At 44.6% G+C, this 21,117-nt stretch overlaps 1 protein-coding gene across 1 annotated transcript in view; it reads right to left on the bottom strand.

Moving 5' to 3' along the window:
- The window catches only part of LOC119745244 (probable aconitate hydratase, mitochondrial), a gene marked incomplete at its 5' end in the record, with an annotated part of 44,246 nt that extends 23,358 nt beyond the window's left edge, over positions 1 to 20,888 (bottom strand). Inside the window, 7 exons of the mRNA XM_038221468.1 lie at positions 1,000 to 1,137; positions 1,778 to 1,871; positions 3,517 to 3,622; positions 4,479 to 4,570; positions 5,788 to 5,892; positions 6,996 to 7,094; positions 20,816 to 20,888. Coding sequence (XP_038077396.1) covers positions 1,000 to 1,137; positions 1,778 to 1,871; positions 3,517 to 3,622; positions 4,479 to 4,570; positions 5,788 to 5,892; positions 6,996 to 7,094; positions 20,816 to 20,888 — 707 coding nt within the window. The remainder of the gene's footprint in view (positions 1 to 999; positions 1,138 to 1,777; positions 1,872 to 3,516; positions 3,623 to 4,478; positions 4,571 to 5,787; positions 5,893 to 6,995; positions 7,095 to 20,815) is intronic.
- Between the last annotated feature and the right edge of the window lie 229 nt (positions 20,889 to 21,117).

The raw sequence follows: 21,117 nt of genomic DNA, 5'->3' as shown, positions 1-21,117 counted from the left end.
CCCCATTTGGCATTGTGGGGAGCCTTAGTCTGATCTAGAAAACTTAAGAATGGCCATTCTGTGATCAGGGTCGATGGTACTTTGCTTCAAGACAATCAGGGGATTTGTTCCCGAAATTTTGATTAAGCCCTATCCAGCTCTCTGTCTATCTGCTAGTAGGATCATATCCAATACAACAGTAGGTAACACAATCAATGACCTCTGACAGATTTCTGGTGTTGGTATGATGTAAAATCTTAATAGTTGGTTTTGCCCACTAACGACTGAAAGTTATAAGCACTGCATGCTCAGTGCTCAGATTTATGGGTCATTCCGTGTCAATTCAACACAATTTTGGACCCGACCCTCACAGATTGAAACGATATTTGGTGTGATGATTGACCTATATGAGAAACCCCCAGAACTGCAATTGTTTGTTGTTTGGCTCCTTACATTTTAAGATACACGTCAATGAACTTTTGACTAATAAGCATTACCTCCAAACTTTAAATACTTGTATCTCCAAAACTATAGCACCTACAAAGCCAAGTTGTACATCATATTAAAGCTCTTTGAATGGCCTCCATTTCATAAAATAAAACCAAAATCATACCATGAAGCGCACAGGAAATGCGTAATGAAATGACCTTTGAAATTGAATTACGAAAAACAGTATGCTTCAAATTTCGTAAATTTTTTTCAGATGTTAATGCTGTAAATTAGGTTTATGTTATAAATGAATGCTGAATGGCAACTGAGTAAGATTGTCAATGGACACAAAGTCAATGGACGTCGAGATACGACCTTGTTGCACGGAGCGTATTCGCACAAGATATGACTTTGTTGCAGAATGGAGTTACGTTGCACTAACGCAACGTAATATTCAACCATTTCCAAAACTATAACAACCAACTGATATCATCACATCAAATCCGAAAAAAAATCATACAATGAAGAAACAAGATTTTTTAGGGAGACAATCATTCTTGACAACTCTTCCACATGTTTAAGGGCACCAACCTGTCCCATTGGCCAATACACGGACCACATGCATTAGCCAGCACCAATGCTCCACTATCTCTGAACACAGAGGCCTGGCCATCTCTTTCTATGGTTGCACGAATCTGCTCGGAACCAGGAGTCACTGTAAATGTAGACCTAGAACAACAATAACATAGTGATACATAAGTATTTGTATCACAAGTCCTATCTGAAAACAATGCCAAGTACAACTGCCTGGTTGATCCTGTGTCACATATCTGGGCTATATTGTTATTATAGGCCAGTACAGTACACCAACAGTGTGTGTTTCCACTTCAAAATGTGAGGATTTTCCTTTCATTATTAACAGTCCACCATTTATGATCAAAATCATATATTACAATATATTACACAAAACTAAACTGAAGGAAAATGTTTGTTCTAAATTAAATACAAAACTCTGAAAATGTTGAACAGCACAACCTTTTACAGTACATGCATGTCGTGTTCTTCAAAAGGTTTAGATTACAAGAAAAACTGCAGTATTTTTTACAGTTTCGGTTTCCCTTGCCCCCATAAACTTGTATATTTGTGCATTCATTTGACATGTTTATCCTGAACTGAATATTGTTAAAATCTCGATTTGGACAAGAACAGTTGGAATACCGAACTGACACATTACTTTACACACACATAATCAATGATAATGAACATTCTGGAGAGGGTGGATGGTAGCAATGTCAGGCAAGTATCTTTGACCGAGGACAGCTGGGTTTTTGGTTTTCTTTAATTGCTAGTAATTTTAAGAGATACTCACTGAAATCTGAGGCCCTTGCTTAATGCTTGTTTGGCAATACTAGCTGACCGACTCATGTCTTCATAACTGCTGTTTGTGCAACTCCCAATCAGACCTCAAAACCAAGAAAGAGAAACAAAATATTATCACACAGACTAAACAGGTTACAATTCCAAAATCCAAAATGAAAGCCTTCATCACTCTAAGGCAAACTGCTTTCAAGCACAGGCTATTCTTCACACACAAAGCCCTTAATGACTGATCTTTTTCCAACCTTTGACTTGTTGATCCTAGTTGCTATACCAAACTGTGTAGCATTCACAGCAGTCGATTTTTTTCCCTTACCAAAGTGATCTCCTTTAAAGCTACAGTCTATCATTTGCAGCTATCCAAAAAGTAACTGACAAAATTATTGTTGAAAATCATATTTGGTTTAAAGATGGTGATGGGACTAAACTCCCTGTGAAATTATTGTTTCTGGCAAGCTATCATTTTGGAGAAAACAATCAAAGAAGACTATTTCCAACGATGCGTCTAAAGACGCATTTTGGAAATTTCTGTTAGTACTTCGTTTTTAATTCGGCGATGCGCACGCAAGCATTGACACGACACACACGCAAGCGCAGCTGATTATAATCAGAGATGCAACAGGGTCTGCTTGAATAAAAAAACCGGAACTGGGTCTGCTTGAAAAAGCCAGAATAGCTGCTTGAAAAAAACCTGAACTTTATTTTTTGTGAAAAAGCCAATCCGACACAAAGTCCCCGTTGTCATCTTTCTCTTGTTGTAGCTAAGCCCGAATTTCCAACGTTATACTCGACACGAAACATCGGGAACATGCACGATTCCACAACACTGTCGGTGTACATGACCTTTGCACTACGCGATGCGTGCGACGAAAACATGGTTGGTTCCCGGCGTTTTTTGTGTTGATATGTCCCCGATAACTGAAATGATAGACTTGATTTCCAGGCTGAATTCTACGTGTGCTTAGCACACAACACCCCCGCACGCGGTGCATGCAGCGCGCGAGCAAGCGCCGTTGTATACTGCTTACAAGTACTGTATGTACGTTGGCCACATCAACAAACAACGTTGCGCCGTGTGTACGCTATCGAGAGCGCTATTAAAAACGAGGTAAAAATAACCCATTTTCACAGTTTTTCTACTCTTTTTCCAGTGTTTTTTTTTGACGACCAAAAAACCAGAATTTTTTTAGATTTTTTTAAAACCAGAATTCCGGTTTAAACCGAAAAAGTGGCATCTCTGTATAATTCGTCAGTTCAGTGCGCGACATCACGTAGCTGCAATTGCCTGAATGAGAACATGTCCTGAACCCTGAATCTGGGCGCAATTCAAAACATGACTCGGCAACTTTTGATTTGAAATCGAGATCCTAAAATATTGTTTTTCTCGGGATATACAGCATTCACTGAGCTAAATATTCATCAGGTTAGTTATTAAGCACCCATCTTTAGATTTTGAGCACATTTGTTGCTTGAAACAAATGCACAAATTACAAATGATGTACTCTACCTTTAACCTTCATCAACACACATGTCATCTTTCCCAAGGGCAACCCTTCAACCAAAGTTTAATATTGAAAGAAATTAACTTTGTAAGTATCCAGGCATCACATGGGTCTGCTACAGAACAAGGACGATGCAGGCTATAGCAATACCTATCTAGCTCTATCAGAATAAGGAATCATTTGATTTACAATAACGGCAATTTTTGTAACCTGTGTTTGCAACACTTACCAACTTTAACCTCCACTGGCCAGTCTTTTTCTGCAGCATTCTTTCCCAGGTGTGAGATTGGATGAGCAAGGTCTGGTGTGAATGGGCCATTCACATGAGGTTCAAGCTACATGACAACAAACCAGCTGATTAGAAGACTATTGACAAATCATCACACACAGTAACCTAACATGTGGAAGTTTACATTCCCTTTACATTAAGTTAACAATAAAAGATACACCTTCAAATTTGACACATATTATTTTTTATTGCTGCTTCCTCTTAACTTGAGAAAAAAATAGATGTAGTCAGAGAAAAAACTTCCACTATTTCACCAGAGCCCCAGATGTAGAAAGAAATTAGTACATGAGGTACTTTTTACCCTTTCAGTACACAATGAGACAATGAGTCCACAGATACAATGGTACATGTAAGACCAGTTACGTACGCAATGATCCAGACACAACTACTGAGCAATAGACACAAGACTGGGTAGATGTCCCATCATCACACTAATGTGATCTTGCACAAGAATATTGCAGAGCTGAGATAACATGAATTGGGCACCAATATTGACTATTTCTACCTTACATAAGTTGTCATCATTTGCCTAAAGTGATTCATTATAAAACAACGCATTAACAGTAATTTATGGAAATTGGATCAGACCATTTTCTTCTTACCAAGTTGCACAACTTGAAAAGGTTTCACAAGTTTTATTTTGTTACCTGCAATCAGGAAATGGGCCTAAATTTGGCAGTGGAACAAACCCAAAAGTCAAAGGGATGGCCAATTGTTTGGTTTAAGATATAAGTTGCCTTTCTCTAGTCACAAAATTTACGACACAGTTTCTCAACTTCAAGAGTTGAGCAAAAATCTAATCAACACTTGGGACAATAGTGCAAAAGACAAATTCTTTTTGTAAACGTACATGTATTCTCTGATTTTAAAATATCTGACTATGTTTTAATTTGGTAGCTTACCTCACTGAGGTTAACTTCAATAACTTCATCATATTCAGCCCCTTCGTCCGCTGTCAAGATATGTCTGTATCCACCAGCAAGGGTTGCAATCTCTGATCAAGAATAATACAACATAGTTCACTGCATCAACCACTGAAAAAGTCCCAGGATTGTAAGGTCTTAATGGATCATTCTTCAAAATATCAACCTTTTTTCAAAAATGGTTTTCTTTGATTCCTCCCCTAATTTTCTTGGTACCTTTAACCTTAATGCATTTTGGCACAATGTCAATTATTAATTATAGGTGATATACAACATTTGCTTTTGCTGTAATTTTCAGAAATGGATGGATTTGGGGGTTAGTATTTTATAGCAAATATTGTTACACTGACCTGTTTTTAAAGTTTTGTGTTCATAAATGCTGGAAACCAAGAAAAAAATGCTGTTCTTGTAGTCTGGTTCCTTGACCCTACTTTAGACGAAATGGAGCAATTTATAGACGTCGGGTATTGTCAGGTCAGTGAACCAGACTAGCTGGCTTGCACTCGTTCACGGATGTGTATTCCGATTGCAAACAAAATGTGATGTGATCAAGCTAAATGTGTCGACCCTGGTCAATTTTTTTTTTACAGATTTGAAAAGAGTACAATCTCAGCACTACTACTGTGAAAACCGCATGCTGATACCATACATGTATTTAGTTCAAAAATTATGGAAGTCGGAACACCAAGAGATGTGATAAAGTGATGTGATGAAGTGGCCCTATTTTGACCTGAATCTCCAAATGAAAGGTCCTCACAAACGACTCATTTAGTTTGATCGCATCACAAATGTGGACTAACTAAATTTGGTAAATTGGGGGCAGCATTTGAAAAAAGTCAGTTTTTTTGTCCAACAATGGTCGGCTGACCATTGTTGAAAGTCGATAGAAAAATTCCACTTTTCTTGAAAATGACAGCACACCAGGTGCCATGATATCACAGGATGCTTAAGACTATTATTCACTTATAGCCAAGTAAGATATTTCATAATTTGGTAGTTCTGTTTTTTGGTGTTTGCAAATGTTGTATACATGTATTACCTTAAATATGGTCCATTATGGTCTGAGACACACATACAAGAAATCATCTTGTATGCCCACTGCAGGGGCCTGATATCGTTTTTGGATGTACATGTAAGGCGGTTATTGGAGAAAAAATTCAGACAAAACTGAAATATATTTTAATCATAAATCCAAATCAGAATTCATCTGACATGTTTTATTTTGTCATATTTATGAAGGTTTTATAGTCCTTAATGGGTAACTGTTCAGAAAGAATAGCATACTGACCTTCCCTATTTGTTGCCCTCAGGTAATCCACCATGCGACTGTTGAAGGGAAAGATAGATGTTGTGGCTCCTATCTCTGCTCCCATATTACATATTGTCCCCATTCCTTACACAAAACACAAACAAAAACAATTGTATTTCATAAAGGTTCCATATTCTGAACACACAAAGTAAAAGAAAACTGGGAGAGTGGGATTTAAGCGTTGAAACAGAAGCATTATGATTAAAACAAGAACCTACATGTTTCTATGAAGTATTGGGGTTTTGTGATATGTTTCATTATCTGACTGCATTTTTTTTTAATGGAAGCTATAGGGTCAATGAGACATTGAAGTCTTTTTCTGCAGCAGGATAGGGCAGAAACTGTTTGGTGTGTAATCTCACTGTGACGAGGTATAATTACATGTACATACTGGATAGTGCTGTGGCAACTCATCTCACTGTGGTGCATCAGTGTCTCACTGCAAACACACATTTTTATTTCTTGTGACCCCTCTGTGCTCCCATAATAAAATAGACAGTCAAACAATCCCATAATTTTCTCTTGGATCTGTCCCCCTCTTCACCCATTTTGACTCAGTATCAACATTCATGTTGATTCTGAAGGATTGCCAAGATAACTTAAGATATATGGCCAAAATATTCATAGGCACATTCATTGTCAATGTACTACTTGTGCTTTAGCCTCTGTTTACTGTTTCTACACATGCGCATATAAAATAACACTTGTTAGTACAATGGTCTATTAGCCCTGGGCATTGTTAATATACTCCAAGTGTCATGTACATACGCTCTCCCTTTCCCTCATCAAGACTGGATTTCAATAGTAACATCACTTGTCCGGTTGCCCAAGCGTTTGTCCTTTTCTATGGTGATGGGATTGTCAGTCTAAAGCCAAGCCTCAACCCTCAATGTCCCAAGGTACCAGACTAAGATACACCATTAGCTCTAGTAATGGAGCTTTTCACTTATTCAATGTAAGGACTACCACCAGCTGAAATCTACTAAACAGATGCGTAAGTTTTAATGAAATTCATCACAATGAACAATGTTGGCCTATTTGACATATCTAGAGATTTCAAGTAAGAGACATGGACAATTATGAATCTGGAGAATAGCTGCTTTGACAACTTAAAATTGTCATTAAAACTATCAAAAGTTATGTCAAAATGTTCTTCATGTAAGTTTTTTTCCAAACAGTTCCAGTACCTGTGCATGATATGGAGTCTACACCTGGTCCAAAGTACTCAACAATTGCACCTGTGCCTCCTTTCACAGTCAAAATGCCTGCAACCTTCAAAATCACATCTGTGGAAGACAATGGTTGCAGTTCGATTATTAACGTTCACTACTTAACATTGGTCTTGACTTCCTGGGTATTTGTTTGCTAGAAAACTTGCTGGAGTCTCCAAAATCCACCGCTGAGCAGGAAACCAATGGCACTTTGTTTGTACTTACACTTTCCTGAAGCATTCAGCTACAAGTAAAGTGCAAGTGGCTTGGTTGTACTTTCTTGAATCCTCCACAATCCTACCAAACATCCTTGTGGATTTTGAAAGATCATGGACGGGAAATGTAAATGAAATCATGAAACTATGAAGTTGGTTAGCTAGACATTCAACGGAATGAATGTTATAGAACTAAACTACAAATTAATAAATCTGGTGGTTTCATATAAAAGCCAGGAGAAATGGCAACTTTCAACTAGTAATATAGAGTTGTCATTGTATGGTATATAACAAACTGTTGGTGATTGTGATAATAATAATAATAGTAATAAGAATAATAATAATAACTAATACATATAATAATAAACTGGTGATTTATATAGCGCTTTTAGCAAGATCAAAGCGCTTTACAGAGAAGAAACAATCAAGAAGAGCTAGTGGTATAGAACAAAGAGATGGGTTTTGAGAAGTTTCTTGAAAATGTGGATAGATTGAGAGTCTCTGATGTGTGATGGGATCTTGTTCCATTCTTTAGGACCTGCAAAGGACAATGCTTTGTCTCCTGTACTCTTGGTGGTGACGGCTGTCCAGAAGCGGGATTTGTCAGATGAAGACCTGAGCACCTCCCTACCAGGTTCATGAAAGGAAAGAAGTTCAACCAAGTAAGGGGGAGCTGTGTAGTGTTGTGACTTGTAGACATGCATGAGTAATTTGAAAAGGATGCGATGTTTGAGTGGTAACCAGTGTACCGGTAGCTGCTGAATAAGACTGGAAGCATCTTCAGATCTGCCAACTGAGAAAACAAGCCTGGCAGAACGATTTTGAAGTTTTTGTAGTCTGTTGATGTCACCTTGGCTAATACCGTACAGTAAGAAATTACAATAGTCAGGTGAGACGTGAAAAGAGAGCGTACAGCATGATGACAGGTGTGTTGATCAATGAATTTGCGAATGCGATTTATGTTGCAGAGGTGAAAGTTTAAGGATTTACAAACATTTGTAACATGATGTGGCATAAACATTGTTGAATCAAAGATAACCCCTAGATTTCTAATTGTGTGAGATGGCCGAATAATGGTTTCTCCAACATGAAGTGCGAGATCCGTCAGTGAGTTGATGACTCGAGGTGATGCTGCAACGAAAAATTCTGTTTTGGCATCACTGAGCTTGAGTTTGTTAGAACCCATCCAGTGTCTGATGTACATGATACAGGTAGAAAGCCTGTCGAGTGCTTTGTCTGAATCCCCAGGGATGGAAGGATTAAAATAGGTGTAAAGTTGGGTTTCATCTGCATAAATGTGGTAATGTAAATTGTGATTCTCAATTATGTCAGAAACAGGCTTAGTGTAGAATGTAAAGAGCAATGGTCCAATCACTGAGCCTTGAGGGACGCCGAAATCAACAGATTGCTCGTCGGAACAAACACTACCAACACAAACACGACTTCGACGTCCCTCAAAGTAGCTCTTGAACCAGCTTAGGGAAACATCATTGATACCAAAGGTTTTATGATGTCTCGTAATCAGAATATTGTGATCTACAGTGTCGAAAGCCGAAGACAAGTCTAACATGACAAGTAATACAGCCATCTTTTTGTCGACAGCACGCATTATGTCATCCTTCACCAATAAGAGACCTGTCTCAGTGCTATGATTGGCCTTATAGGCAGACTGGAATGATTGGTGCAGGTAGTTGTCTTCCACGTGATTGTTGACACAATTCAGGACAACCTTTTCGATAACCTTGGAAAGAAAAGGAATATTAGAAACCGGACGGTAGTTCTTGAACTCATTTTGATCCCGATTGGGCTTTTTGAGGATAGGTGTGACAATGGCCCGAGACAAGTCTTGCGGGAAGGTACCTGTAGAAAAGAAGGAATTAAGGGAGGAGATCAAAAGGATTGTTCCTGTTCCGACGCGAGCGCACGGGAGGAACAGGCCTATTGTTCCTAATCCACGGGATCACGCCCAAAATTGCCTAACAATAGCACAATGAAATGGTCACGCTGGGTGCCCACAGCACGGTAGTACAATAGACCTGTGCGGTGACGACAGTGGATAATGGCAACTGCTCAAATAATATCCGAAGAAACATCGGCCACACTGAAATTTACAAGGAGACTTTGGAAATGTTGCGATAAAATAATGTTTGTTGTTTTCTAATCTCTTGCAGGCGATGTATAGTTGAAGATGGATAGTGATTTAACTTGTTAAAATGCTCAACAAATCGAGAAGACGTCTCGGAAATTAGAGTTACATGTACATGTTTGATAGTTTTGTGTATTTGAAGGAAAATGTGCTACATTTTACAAAAGTGACGTCTGATGGAGTGACTGAAGGAAGTATTCATGAATAAACGATCCCAGCCAGACCCACCAACCAACCCATGGACTAAATAATGTCCCCGGGCCACCACGTGGTTGATCTCAGGAAAGACGCACTGCTAAACTATGTCAAGTACAGCTGGCCACTGGTTATCTACTGTCAGATCAGCGAGGCTGACTACATTTATATACAATTGTAACAATCATGAATCGTTGGTGGGCATTTTCTGGTATGGAGCTTGCCCAAAAAGTGGTGCGGCGACGCGCCTTTTTTTTTTTTTTTACCTGATTTTTTGCTTCAAATGTTGGCTGATGACTGCAAATGGTGCCCGACTAAACTTAGTGCAAATATATGGGAGTCCAGAGAGGCCACATAAAGCTTATTCTCGACCATAACTCAATAAAAAAAACACGTTAAAATTGTGCAGCAGCAGGATTCCAGTCAAACCATAGTCTAGGGGCTAGACGTTGTTCTTGTTTGCTGCGCCGATAACCGGCCACCGCTATAACCGGCCGCCGCGAGAGGGCGCTATCACACCCACGAACCTGTCAGAACAACGTCTAGGGGACTTGCTATTGGTTGTGTAATGCGCGCGCATCTGTTTTGCCTAATGTACGTAGCGCGCATTATATATGTTGCATAATTACCCCAAATACATGCATATTCATAGTCTAATACCCTGACGTACCATACCGCACCGTATCCCATGGATTGAATCATGATGTACAATATGTGTATACATGTACATGTAATGGTGCATGTGTACCAAGGTGACCGTTTTAGCCCATTTTCGGCTAACTTTGTCAGAATTTTGTAAAAAAAACGAGAGTTTGACAGAAAATTTGACAGACTGGAATTTTGGGGGGCAGATTTCTGGCAGAATTCTGCAAAAATGGTTGTAAATTTGATTTGATGAGAACAGCAAATTTGAACAAAAAATAAACAAATCTGAACAACAAATTTGAACAAAAAATGATACATATTTGTTTAAAAAGCTTCAATCCTTTCAAACAAACCCTGGCATAATGGGACAAGTTGGCTGGTCTAGGCAGAGTTGTAATGACTCGAGTCAATTACTCGACTCAAGTCCGACTCGAGTCACAATTTTTGGTGACTCGACTCGACTCGAGTCCCTAAGGGTAAATGACTCAACTGGACTTTACTGCGAGTAAATAACTCAACTCGACTCCAGTCCCTCATCAAAGGACTCGACTCGACTCGAGCGAAGGCTGATAATTAAGACTCGATCGAGTCCCAAAAATATAAAGCGCAACTTTGCGAAAAGTATTCGCAATGACTTACGGTGCAAAATTTATGCTCACTTTACTTTGCAAATAGCAGTCATGTACAAATATACAAGTGTCACAGACTCCCACCTCATGGTTCTAGAACGCACAAAATACTATCCAGGAACCAGATTTTTAAACACATTTTCTAATTCGCTGTTTCATCATCGGTTTTTGGCGATTTCTTATGAAGCTTTTGGATTTGAACGCTCGCTAAAGTTATGGCCTCCTTTTATAAATTTTGGTATACATAGTGTTCAAATAATCGTGACTCGAATTGACTGGAGCTAAATATTTGTCTCGACTCGACTCGACCTTTGACTCGACTCGATTCTATTCACTTCTTTAAAATGACTCGACTAGACTCGAGTCACAAAAATCAGTGACTCGTTACAACTCTGGGTCTAGGTGCTGAAGTTCACTGGGAAACGTCGTCGTGGCCGAATCTGCATTTTCCCCGAAATTTACTGGATAATTTCATAACATCTTTATGTGACTGTAGAATGTTTATAATGTGAATTATGGGTAATACTACCAATCTACATGTGATTTTAAATGTTTATAGTGTATTTCGAGTAATTCTGGGGAATTTGGCCGATTTTTGATAAATCTGACAGATTTTTTATGTGCATTTAGCAGAATTTAGCTCTGACCTTACGGTCGCACTGATGTGTACGTGTGTGCGTGTACGTGTACGGCGCCTACGGCGCTATACTTTGGTGTATCATACTGCGCTAAGTTGGAAATGGCAACTTCTCCACCATTTCTCCGTCGTATTTTACAAACCAAACAGTGCGAGCGTACTGCAATGCTACCCCGGACGGGCCCGGCGTCGTACACGGCCAGATGGCAACCCGCGGCTCAGCAGACAATTATCCACTGTATGTCTGAAACGTCCAGCCAGTAGTATAGCGAGCTACCAGACTATTGTACTATTGTGCAGTTTTGTGGCAGATCTGTTTCGTGAGTGCGCGAAGAGGAAATTACATACAAAATTGGCGCACGCACACTAGTTCCCCCCATTTTTCGGGGGGAAATTTAAGCAAGTACCCTAGACGTTGTTCTGACAGGTTCGTGGGTGTGATAGCACCCTCTCGCGGTGGCCGGTTATAGCGGTGGCCAGTTATCGGCGTAGCAAACAAGAACAACGTCTAGCCCCTAGACTAGTCAAACCAGTGAGTTTGGCGGTTTTGAGACATCATCTTTCATTGAAAAAAAAACTTTTTCAAGTCGCCGCCTAACTCGTCTTGCTGCATGGATCTTGCTGTTATACCAGGGTGATCTAGGTCGAATAGTACGGTCAAGTATTCTACGAGGGCAGTGCTTATCTAGGATTTGGCGAACAGTGTCGGTGAAGAAATTAACTTGGTCGTCAACATTCAGAAGTCCAAGTAATGGTATGAGCTGGTCGTTAAGGTCACGCGCGAGGGCGTCAGTGTCCAGATCTCGAAAGCCGCGCAATTCTGTATGAATTCTCGGAAGATCAGGTTTTTTAGGATAAAGTTTGAAATGGATGGCATGATGATCGGACAATAAGCTCTTGTGTATAGCAAAGTTATGAACCAAGTTGTCCTCCAGACGGCCAATAACTAGATGTGGCCATATTTGTGAGTAGGGCCAGACACAAACTGATGAAAATCTGCACTGGAAAGGGCAGTTAAAAATCTGGAGGATTCAGATTTGGTTGGCTCGTCAACATGGACATTAAAGCCACCAAGTATGAGATGTTTACCAGGGATGTTTGCTATCTCAGATAGGAAGGTGTCAAATTCAGAAAATCAGGAAATCAGCTGATCTGAGTTTATTTGACTGTGATGGTAGTGGTCTGTAAACAACGGCAAACAGAATAGACTTGATATGGTCTGTAATTAAGGCGTGCTCGGAGGTGGTGGAAGTTATAGGGCTGGGGATAGCTGTGAAATTGAGTTGTGCTTTGTATATCACGCCAACGCCTCCATGAAAATCAGTCCCACTGCGTGGAGAGTTGATAAAGGAGTAGCCACCAGGGTAAGATTCACCAATGACAACATGTTCATCTGGGTAAAGCCACGTTTCACTCAGGAAAATTACATCGATATCTCTGATGGTAATGTCATCACACAGAAGGGCCGTCTTATTGCGGATGGAACGGGCATTCAACACGCAAATGCTGAGATTTACCTCATGTAAATTCGGAACACATTTAATGGCATGGAGATTGTTAAGTTAGGACCTGGTCTATGTGTAAGCTAATTTGGTGATCTGGAACAATGAAGGACTGGTATAGGTCTAGCGGTAACAGACTGACGAAGGGCGTTGTTTGCGGATACCAGCTCTGCATCCTCTTTGGGTGATGAGGGGTTTAGAATGAATATTCAGGGATTTAATCCAATGCCAGGTGTCAATAGAAAATTGTGCGTTGGGTCATAAAGTCATCGGAAATCGTCCGCGGAATAGTGCAGGTCGGGAGCCAGTCTGCAATTTCAGATGGCCACATGTTTTCAGGGGGATGCAATCCTCTCACGCATGGACCAGGATGCGAATTTTTTATTTACACAATAGTACAGGGTAACCATTTTTCAGGCGACTTGAATCAAGGTTATAGGATTGTAGAGCGCCGCATATACAATCCTGTAACCTTTTACCTACGCGCGCGCACGCATACTCTCTGCACGTGTGTGAAAGTCCCCCCCCACAGTAGTGTGGTTGGGGTCTACGAGCGAATACTTACCTGTAGAGCGAATACTACATATGCATTGTTCCCTATGCCGGCAGGCAATTCGCTAAGAGTTTTACATACAATAGCGCCCTCACGTGTCCTACCCACGACGCCCTGTGACATGCGCACTACGTTAGCGTCCTCTTTTTCTCAAGCGTTACTTACGTAAGCACTCAAGGAATCGAGTATAGTGGGGAAGGAGGGAGGGGTGCTCTACAGGTAAGTATTCGCTCGTAGACCCCAACCACACTACTGTGGGGGGGGGGGGAGTCTACATCACTCTACTTACCTGTAGAGCGAATACTACATATGCATAGACTCGCACCGAGTAAGGCGGTGGGTATACGCAAATTACCGTATGTCTACAGGGGTGTAGGACACGAGGCGTGTCCAAAGGCAAACAACACCAAACCAAAAAACCTACACCCCAGACGCTCTAGGTTTCACCTCGTCAGGGGAACCCAAAGAGCTCGTGCGCAAAAAGTCAGGGGGTGCAACCATTATGGGAATGAACACATGATAGGTACACCTAAGTAAACTTAATGCCCATACAAATATATATATGTATATTTATATGCTCACCTGTTAGTGCTTCCGTGAGGCTCGACTGGCCGCTAGCAGCACTTCTCTTCCAGCCTTGCCATCTGCCTGGAGGACATCCTTCAGGTAGCATTCGGAGAACGTGTTAGGGTTCTTTCAGCAGGCTGCCTTGACGATGTCACCTAGGGGGACACCCTTAAAAAAGGCCCACGAGGTGGACACTCCCCTGACCTCATGCGCTCGAATGGGTCCCTGGGTCGCTGGCCAGCCGCCCGGTACGGACCGGATAGCTGTCACGATCCAGCGAGTGATTGTATCGCGGGACGCCGGCCCATTGGGCGGGGTCGTCGTGATGAACAATTTTTCGTGTCCCGTACGAAGTGACTTCGTACGGTTGACATACCACTTAAGTGCTCGAACTGGGCACCAAAGTTTGTCGTTTGTCTTGTTCGAAAAAGACTTGATGTCCGGGACAAAGATGTCCGGGGGCATAAAGGTCTCCGACTGGTTCTTTGCGAGAAAACCGGCCGTAGGGATCAGGCGGACACCCCCCGGTTCCCACTGGATGTGTCCTGTCTGTATCGATAACGAGTGTAGTTCGCTACGTCGTCGGGACGTAGCAACAGCCAATAGAAAAGCTACTTTGATGGAGAGCTGTAACAAAGTTGAGCAATTCATTGGTTCAAAGGGAGCCTTCGCCAGTGTAGATAATACACCGAAGAGGTCCCAAGATGGGATTAATGTGCGTACTGGGGGACGAGTATTAAACATCCCCTTGATCAGTTGGCTAATTGCAGGGTTGCCGGAAACGGAGGAACCGTCCGAAAATCCCTGATGGATCGCGGCAACGGCCGATCGATAATTTTTTACCGTGGCCGTCGTGAGCCCACTGTTAAAAAGGTATAGGAGGAAATCCCCCACTTCCCCTACAGAAGTATTGGGGGGATGAATGGATTGCCGTCTACACCATTTAAAGAAATGGCGTAGTCGGCTATCGTACACCTTTCTGGTTGAGGCTCTACGGGACTGGGCTGCAATTGTTGCAGCTCGTCGCGAAAGGCCTGCTGAGCAGAGGGATCGCGTGACAATACCCAGCACGTCAGGTGAAGATCCCCCGGAGCCTGGTGATTGATTCCCGAGCTGGGCTGATAAAGGAGATCGGCCCTCCTCGGTAGAATTACCGGGCGGTGAACCAAGAGTCGGACGAGCCGGGGAAACCACGGCTGGCGGGGCCAGAACGGGGCTATGAGGAGAATTCGGCAATCCTCCTGCTCGATCTTGGTCAGCACTCGAGAAACGAGGGAGATGGGTGGGAAGGCATAGGCCAGTAGGCTGTCCCACCGCACCGACAGTGCATCAGTCTGCCACGCGTTGGGATCTGGGCCCCTCGCGCAGTAGATCGGTAGCTGATTGTTCATTCGCGACGCGAATAGGTCCACATGCGGCCGGTCGATTAGTCTGAAGATCGACTGAGCCACCTGTGGGAGCAGTGACCACTCTGTCGGGGCGATCCAGCCTCTGGAGAGAGCGTCGGCTGTGACGTTCTCTTCCCCCGGGATGTGGACTGCCGACAGGGCTATCCCGTGATGTATGCACCAGAGGGTGAGATCCCACGTTAGTGCACACAGATGGCCTGACCGAGTGCCACCCTGGTGATTGATGTATGCCACCACTGTGGCGTTGTCGCATCGTACCAGGACTGCTTGCCCTCTGACGTCGGACTGGAAATGTTTTAGTGCGTTGGTGACTGCCAGCATTTCCAGGACGTTGATGTGGGATGACTGATGTGCGGGGCCCCATACGCCCGCGACCTGTCGCGGGTGGAGGGTAGCCCCCCAGCCGTACCCTGACGCGTCGGTTGTGATAAGTACCGACGGGCGGGGCGGGCGGAAAACGCGGCCCTGCGTTATATTGGCCTCGACTAGCCACCAACAAAGGTGGGGGACTAGCCAAGACGTAGTGGGCACCGGATGGTCGATCGGGTGCCAGCGGGGTCTGTAGAAAGACAGCAGGTGAAGTTGAATTGGCCTCATCCGCAGCCTGCAAAAATCCACTAAGTCTACCAGACTGGCCATAAGGCCCAACAGCCTGAGCCAGGCTCGGGCCGGAGCCACTACCGTCGGGAGGAAGAGGGACACACACTGCCGAAGGTTCAGCAGGCGGTCCTCCGATGGACGGGCCAGTCCCCTGCGAAGATCGAGGGATGCACCTAGAAAGGTGGGAATCTGAGAGGGGACTGGATGGGATTTCTTGGTGTTGATGAGAAATCCCAGGTCGGAAGCAAGTTGCCACGTTAGTTGGAGCGCCGCTTCCGTCTCCCCTCGAGAACGGCCCACTACTAGCCAATCGTCGAGGTACATGAATATCATGACCCCTCGACGCCGCAGTGCCGCCCCGATCGTCTTCACGATCCGGGTGAACACCCGCGGAGAAGTGGATAGCCCGAACGGGAGCACCACAAATTCGTACAGTGTATTTTTGTATTGGAAACGTAGGAATTTGCGATGTTCCGGCCTGATCGGTACGTGAAAGTACGCGTCTTTCAAGTCTATACTGGCCGCCCACGCTGGTGTTATGATCGATGCAAGAATGGTCCGTAACGTTTCCATGCGGAAACGTTTCGGACGTATGAACTTGTTGAGGGGTTTTAAGTTCAGTATTAGACGCCACACGCCGGTCTCCTTCTTGGGGGCCAAGAAGAAGGTCGACATGAAACCTGCCCGGGTCCCCCCTTGGGGGACAACACGAACTGCTCTCTTTAGAAGGAGGGCGTCGATCTCCTCCTCGAGGGAGCGGCGTTTTGCTGTGTCGGGCGGTACGGGCGTTGTCCGAATAAGCATGTCCGACGGGGGGGGTCCTCGTAAACTCAAACGCGTAACCGCTGCTGATTGTTTCGAGGACCCACCGGTCGGAAGTCACCTGCACCCAGGACCCCACGAACTCCTGAAGGCGGCCTCCCACGGGTCCAGCGGTGGGAGGCCGCCCGGAGACGCATAAGTCACTTGCGCCACGCCCCGGTGTACCGGGGAGTGGGCGCACGGAAACCGCGTCCCGACTGGGGACGCTGTTGTCCGGTATGTGGTTGTGAATAGCGCGGGCCAACCGCCTTATCGGCGCGCCCACGAAATCCACCACGGGCCGCTCTGACCGGGGGGCGGCGCCGGGGAATGACAAAAGATGGCTGTTTCTTCTTGTCCGCGGTTTTCAGCTCGGCCGGTTTCTTGAGATTTATTTTCTCCGTGGCCTTGAGGCGCTTTGCCTCGGCCTCCATGGCCTCCTGGAACTTACCAGAAAATAAGTCCGGGCCTGAGAGCGGGAGATCATCGAGACGCTTTCGTGCTCCCGGTGAAGGGAGGAAAAGCGCATCTAGCACATTGGTGCGGCGTGACGATGTTGCTAAGGTCGACACTCTAGCAAACTGGTCGAGAGTGGAGCACAGGCCGCGATCGAGGCAATGGAGAGCAGCCACCATCATGTCGGCTGGTATCACCGAATCTTCTTCATATCCCAGTGCCAGGTACTCTGACAGGAGAAGAAGAAAGGACGTCGCACGCAAACCCATGCGTGCCGCCGAGTCCATTCTGCGGGTGACATCCTCCAGCTTTCCACGGGTCTTGTCTGTAAAAGGAACCTTGGATGAAGCTGTCCCTCGGTCAGCGGCGAGTTTGTCAATGGCCGAGTCCGGCAGGACTGGAGTTGAGAAATATTTCTCAAAATCCCCTGGGGGGAAATGATAATATGAGTCTACGCGTTTAGCGTAGGCACTCCATGTTTTTGCGTGCATTATACCGTCGATGTGGTCAACGCACACGCGGTCCAAGGGCATTGTGGGAAAAGCCCGGACCAGTTCTGCCGTCGGTCCCGATCTCTTCTTGAACGACTGACGCTCAGGAGGAGGAGGTTCGGTACCAGCAGGAAGATTCAGAACTCTGATCATATCCCGTTGGACCAGGCGAAGTTCGGTCTCAGCCACCGATAGGCGTTGCATGGTGCGGGTCAGTTCGCTCTCGTCCGCCGAATTGTCAGAGTCCGGGGGGCGAGTTGTCACCGGGGAATGGGAACCAGGCCCCGGGGGCGAAGCAGCGCCATCACGGTGTCCCGGTATCGAGCCCCGCTCAGAGTCTAGTGACACCGATGGGTGTAAACTAATACCGGGCGGGGACGCCGGTGCACGGCCCTCCGTGCACGGCATTGTCCGCTGGTCTGTAGTCACCCCACCACGGCCGTGATGACTGGCGTGTGGGGGCTGTAATTCTGGAGGGGACTCCGGCGCACGGCTAACCGTGTGCGGTATGTCCCTTTGGCCCGGAGTCGGCCAACTGTGACCGTAATCTCCCTGTCGGCCCGACAATGAGGCCGCGAGGGAGTGAAAGGCCTCCAAAAAATCATCGCGTGAGATCGGGTCGCCACCCTTGTGGCGTTTCCCACGGTGTGATCGGCCGGATGACTCGCTAGAACTCGTCGAAGAACGGCGGGAACGGCGGCTCTTTTTTGATTTTTTCTTCTTTGAAGAACGACTCCGAGTAGTTGCCGAGGATTGCGGGGACACGGGGATGCCCGAACAACGAATAAAATCCGATGTAGAGGCACGGCCCTCCGAGCGTAGCGTTAAATCTCTGGGGGAATCCCAGGGATTCGGCTCTACGCTATCAATAGCCCGGGCGGCCGACAGCGCCCCCACGCCGGTAACATAGGCGGGTGCTGTACGGTCGATCAACCGGCCATATAACAGCCCATCCCCAGGCATCGTGGTAATCACGGGGCTGGGTGGGCCTGGGTGCACTGAGCCATGGAGGAGTACTTCCTCCGGCTGCGTGTGCCCCGTAGACGGGCCAGGGACAGGCACGGTGCGCCCCGTAGCGGGGCCACCTTTTGCCGTACGTCCCTTTTTGGGTACTGCCCCGGCGTCAGACAATTTCCTTGTCTTGCCGGTGCGTTTCCCCTTCAGTTGGGCGGACCCGTGAATATTGACCGAAGACGGTGGGGTTGTACGGCCCCCCGCTTGGTCAACGGGTCCGTCAGCTCCGACAGCCGGCAGTGGCTGAAGGGGCCGACTAGGGGACTGCTGCCGCGGTGACGTACCATCACCGGTGCAGTCCCCCGAGAACTCGGGCTTGTCTGGTGGGATGTACGTCCCTCCATTATCGACACACCCAGTCCTCCCCAACTTCCTAGATTTACTCATTTCTTACTTCACTTTCACTCAAATCCTTCACTAGAACAACTCTACAATAAATACTTTCTCTTTATTTCTTCGAAATAGCTTTCTCCAAGCAAAAGAGGTACCAATAAAATAGTGAAATTCAGGTCGATTGAAATTCCACGTTATACCTCGCCTGCGGCTAAGAGAAAAAGAGGACGCTAACGTAGTGCGCATGTCACAGGCCGTCGTGGGTAGGACACGTGAGGGCGCTATTGTATGTAACACTCTTAGCGAATTGCCTGCCGGCATAGGGAACAATGCATATGTAGTATTCGCTCTACAGGTAAGTAGAGTGATGTAGACTATATAATTTATGAATTGCAAGGTTGATCTAGCATCGCTGTGGCCTAGTGGTTAGGCATGCTGGCTAATGATCAGGGGTCTCGAGTTCGATACCATGCTGTGCATTTTTCAGGTTTTGCTCTTTTTTTCAAAAATTTCAAGTTTTATCTTAGAAATGTTATTTTCAGTCGGATACTACTTGTATAGCAGCAATTTTCTTTTTCTTTTCTGATCCGGGGCTCTGGAGGACTTTTTTTAAAAGGAAAATAAAGTCCGAAATCCGCACAAAGATGAAAAATAGTAGCCTCCACACAAGCCTGGTTATAAAAACCATGCTCCATAGGAAAGCGCACAAAGTACCCCAGATAGTTGTGTAATAAAAAATATCGCGACCAGGATTGGGATTGATATCCCCTGCTTCAAGAAGCTGAATTTGAAAAGTTGCAGTAGAATTGTTGTAGTAAGGTACCCTCGCTCCAAGGAGTTTGCAGTGGGCCAGTTTGCCACAAAAGACACAATGTAGGAAATGAGTCTGTTTTCTGCAGACTGGATCAGTGCACGCAGTCGTGCATGAGCCCAGGGCAAGGGCTAGCATGAACAACCAAGCAGGTTCCATTGTCCAGGTATACTGGGGCTGATGAGCACTTCAGAGAGAGTCAATTGTTCACTGTGTGTTCAAGGGTTGTAATCCAATTGCACTCCTTAGTTTAATCCTCACATACAAAGGCTGAATGGATAGTATCCAGAAGCCAAAATGTCTCCACTCCGTTAAGGCAACACCATGGTAAATCGAAAACATTACCTTAAATATCAAGAAGATTGGGAGGAAATCCTGACTGAGATGAGGTCAGAGGAGTCAGTACTCATAGACAATGCTATCTGCACAGACCTTACAACGACATCAACAACGAAAACGGCAAAAAAAGTGAAGGATATCTGGAGAGATTTCGGAGTGTGGCAGCCTGTCAGGCGCACATACAATGATTTTATCACCACAACATTCATACAATGATCACAAACACAAATACTAGTTTTTGCCTTATATGATTCCTATTTAATTACAAATGTAAGTATTTTGATGACAGAAGTCAATGAGCACAAAAGCATTTCATTCACATCAGGGCTTCAATAACATGATTTCATAGTAGAAAATCAAATGACATGGTATGAAGAGAAATGATATTGCTGGTATGACAGTCAAGACTGCAACAGGATAATGAACAAAGACTAGTTGTAACTTGTCAATTACCTTTAGGAGCAGTCCAGCCACTTAGCGTTCCAGTCAACCTCACACCAATCACCTGAAGTTTAATGGATGACAATTAATACACAACAAAAATGTATAACTGTAGTATCAGTCTTTGATAGAGTACATTTATCAAATATGACTGAAAATTCTCTAACATATGCCTGCCAGATTACAACTGCTTGTAACTACTGACGCCAAGTCCTACAACGAATCAAGCTCATACATAAACCTCAACTGCCTTAACATTTGCAAGAAGTCAGTTTGTATTTTGATATAACTTTTGCACATTCTGATTTCAACTG

This window comes from Patiria miniata, unplaced genomic scaffold (assembly GCF_015706575.1).
Source record: "Patiria miniata isolate m_02_andy unplaced genomic scaffold, ASM1570657v1 HiC_scaffold_7, whole genome shotgun sequence".
NCBI classification, from domain to species: Eukaryota; Metazoa; Echinodermata; class Asteroidea; order Valvatida; family Asterinidae; genus Patiria; species Patiria miniata.
This window is presented reverse-complemented; position numbering and strand designations above follow the sequence as displayed.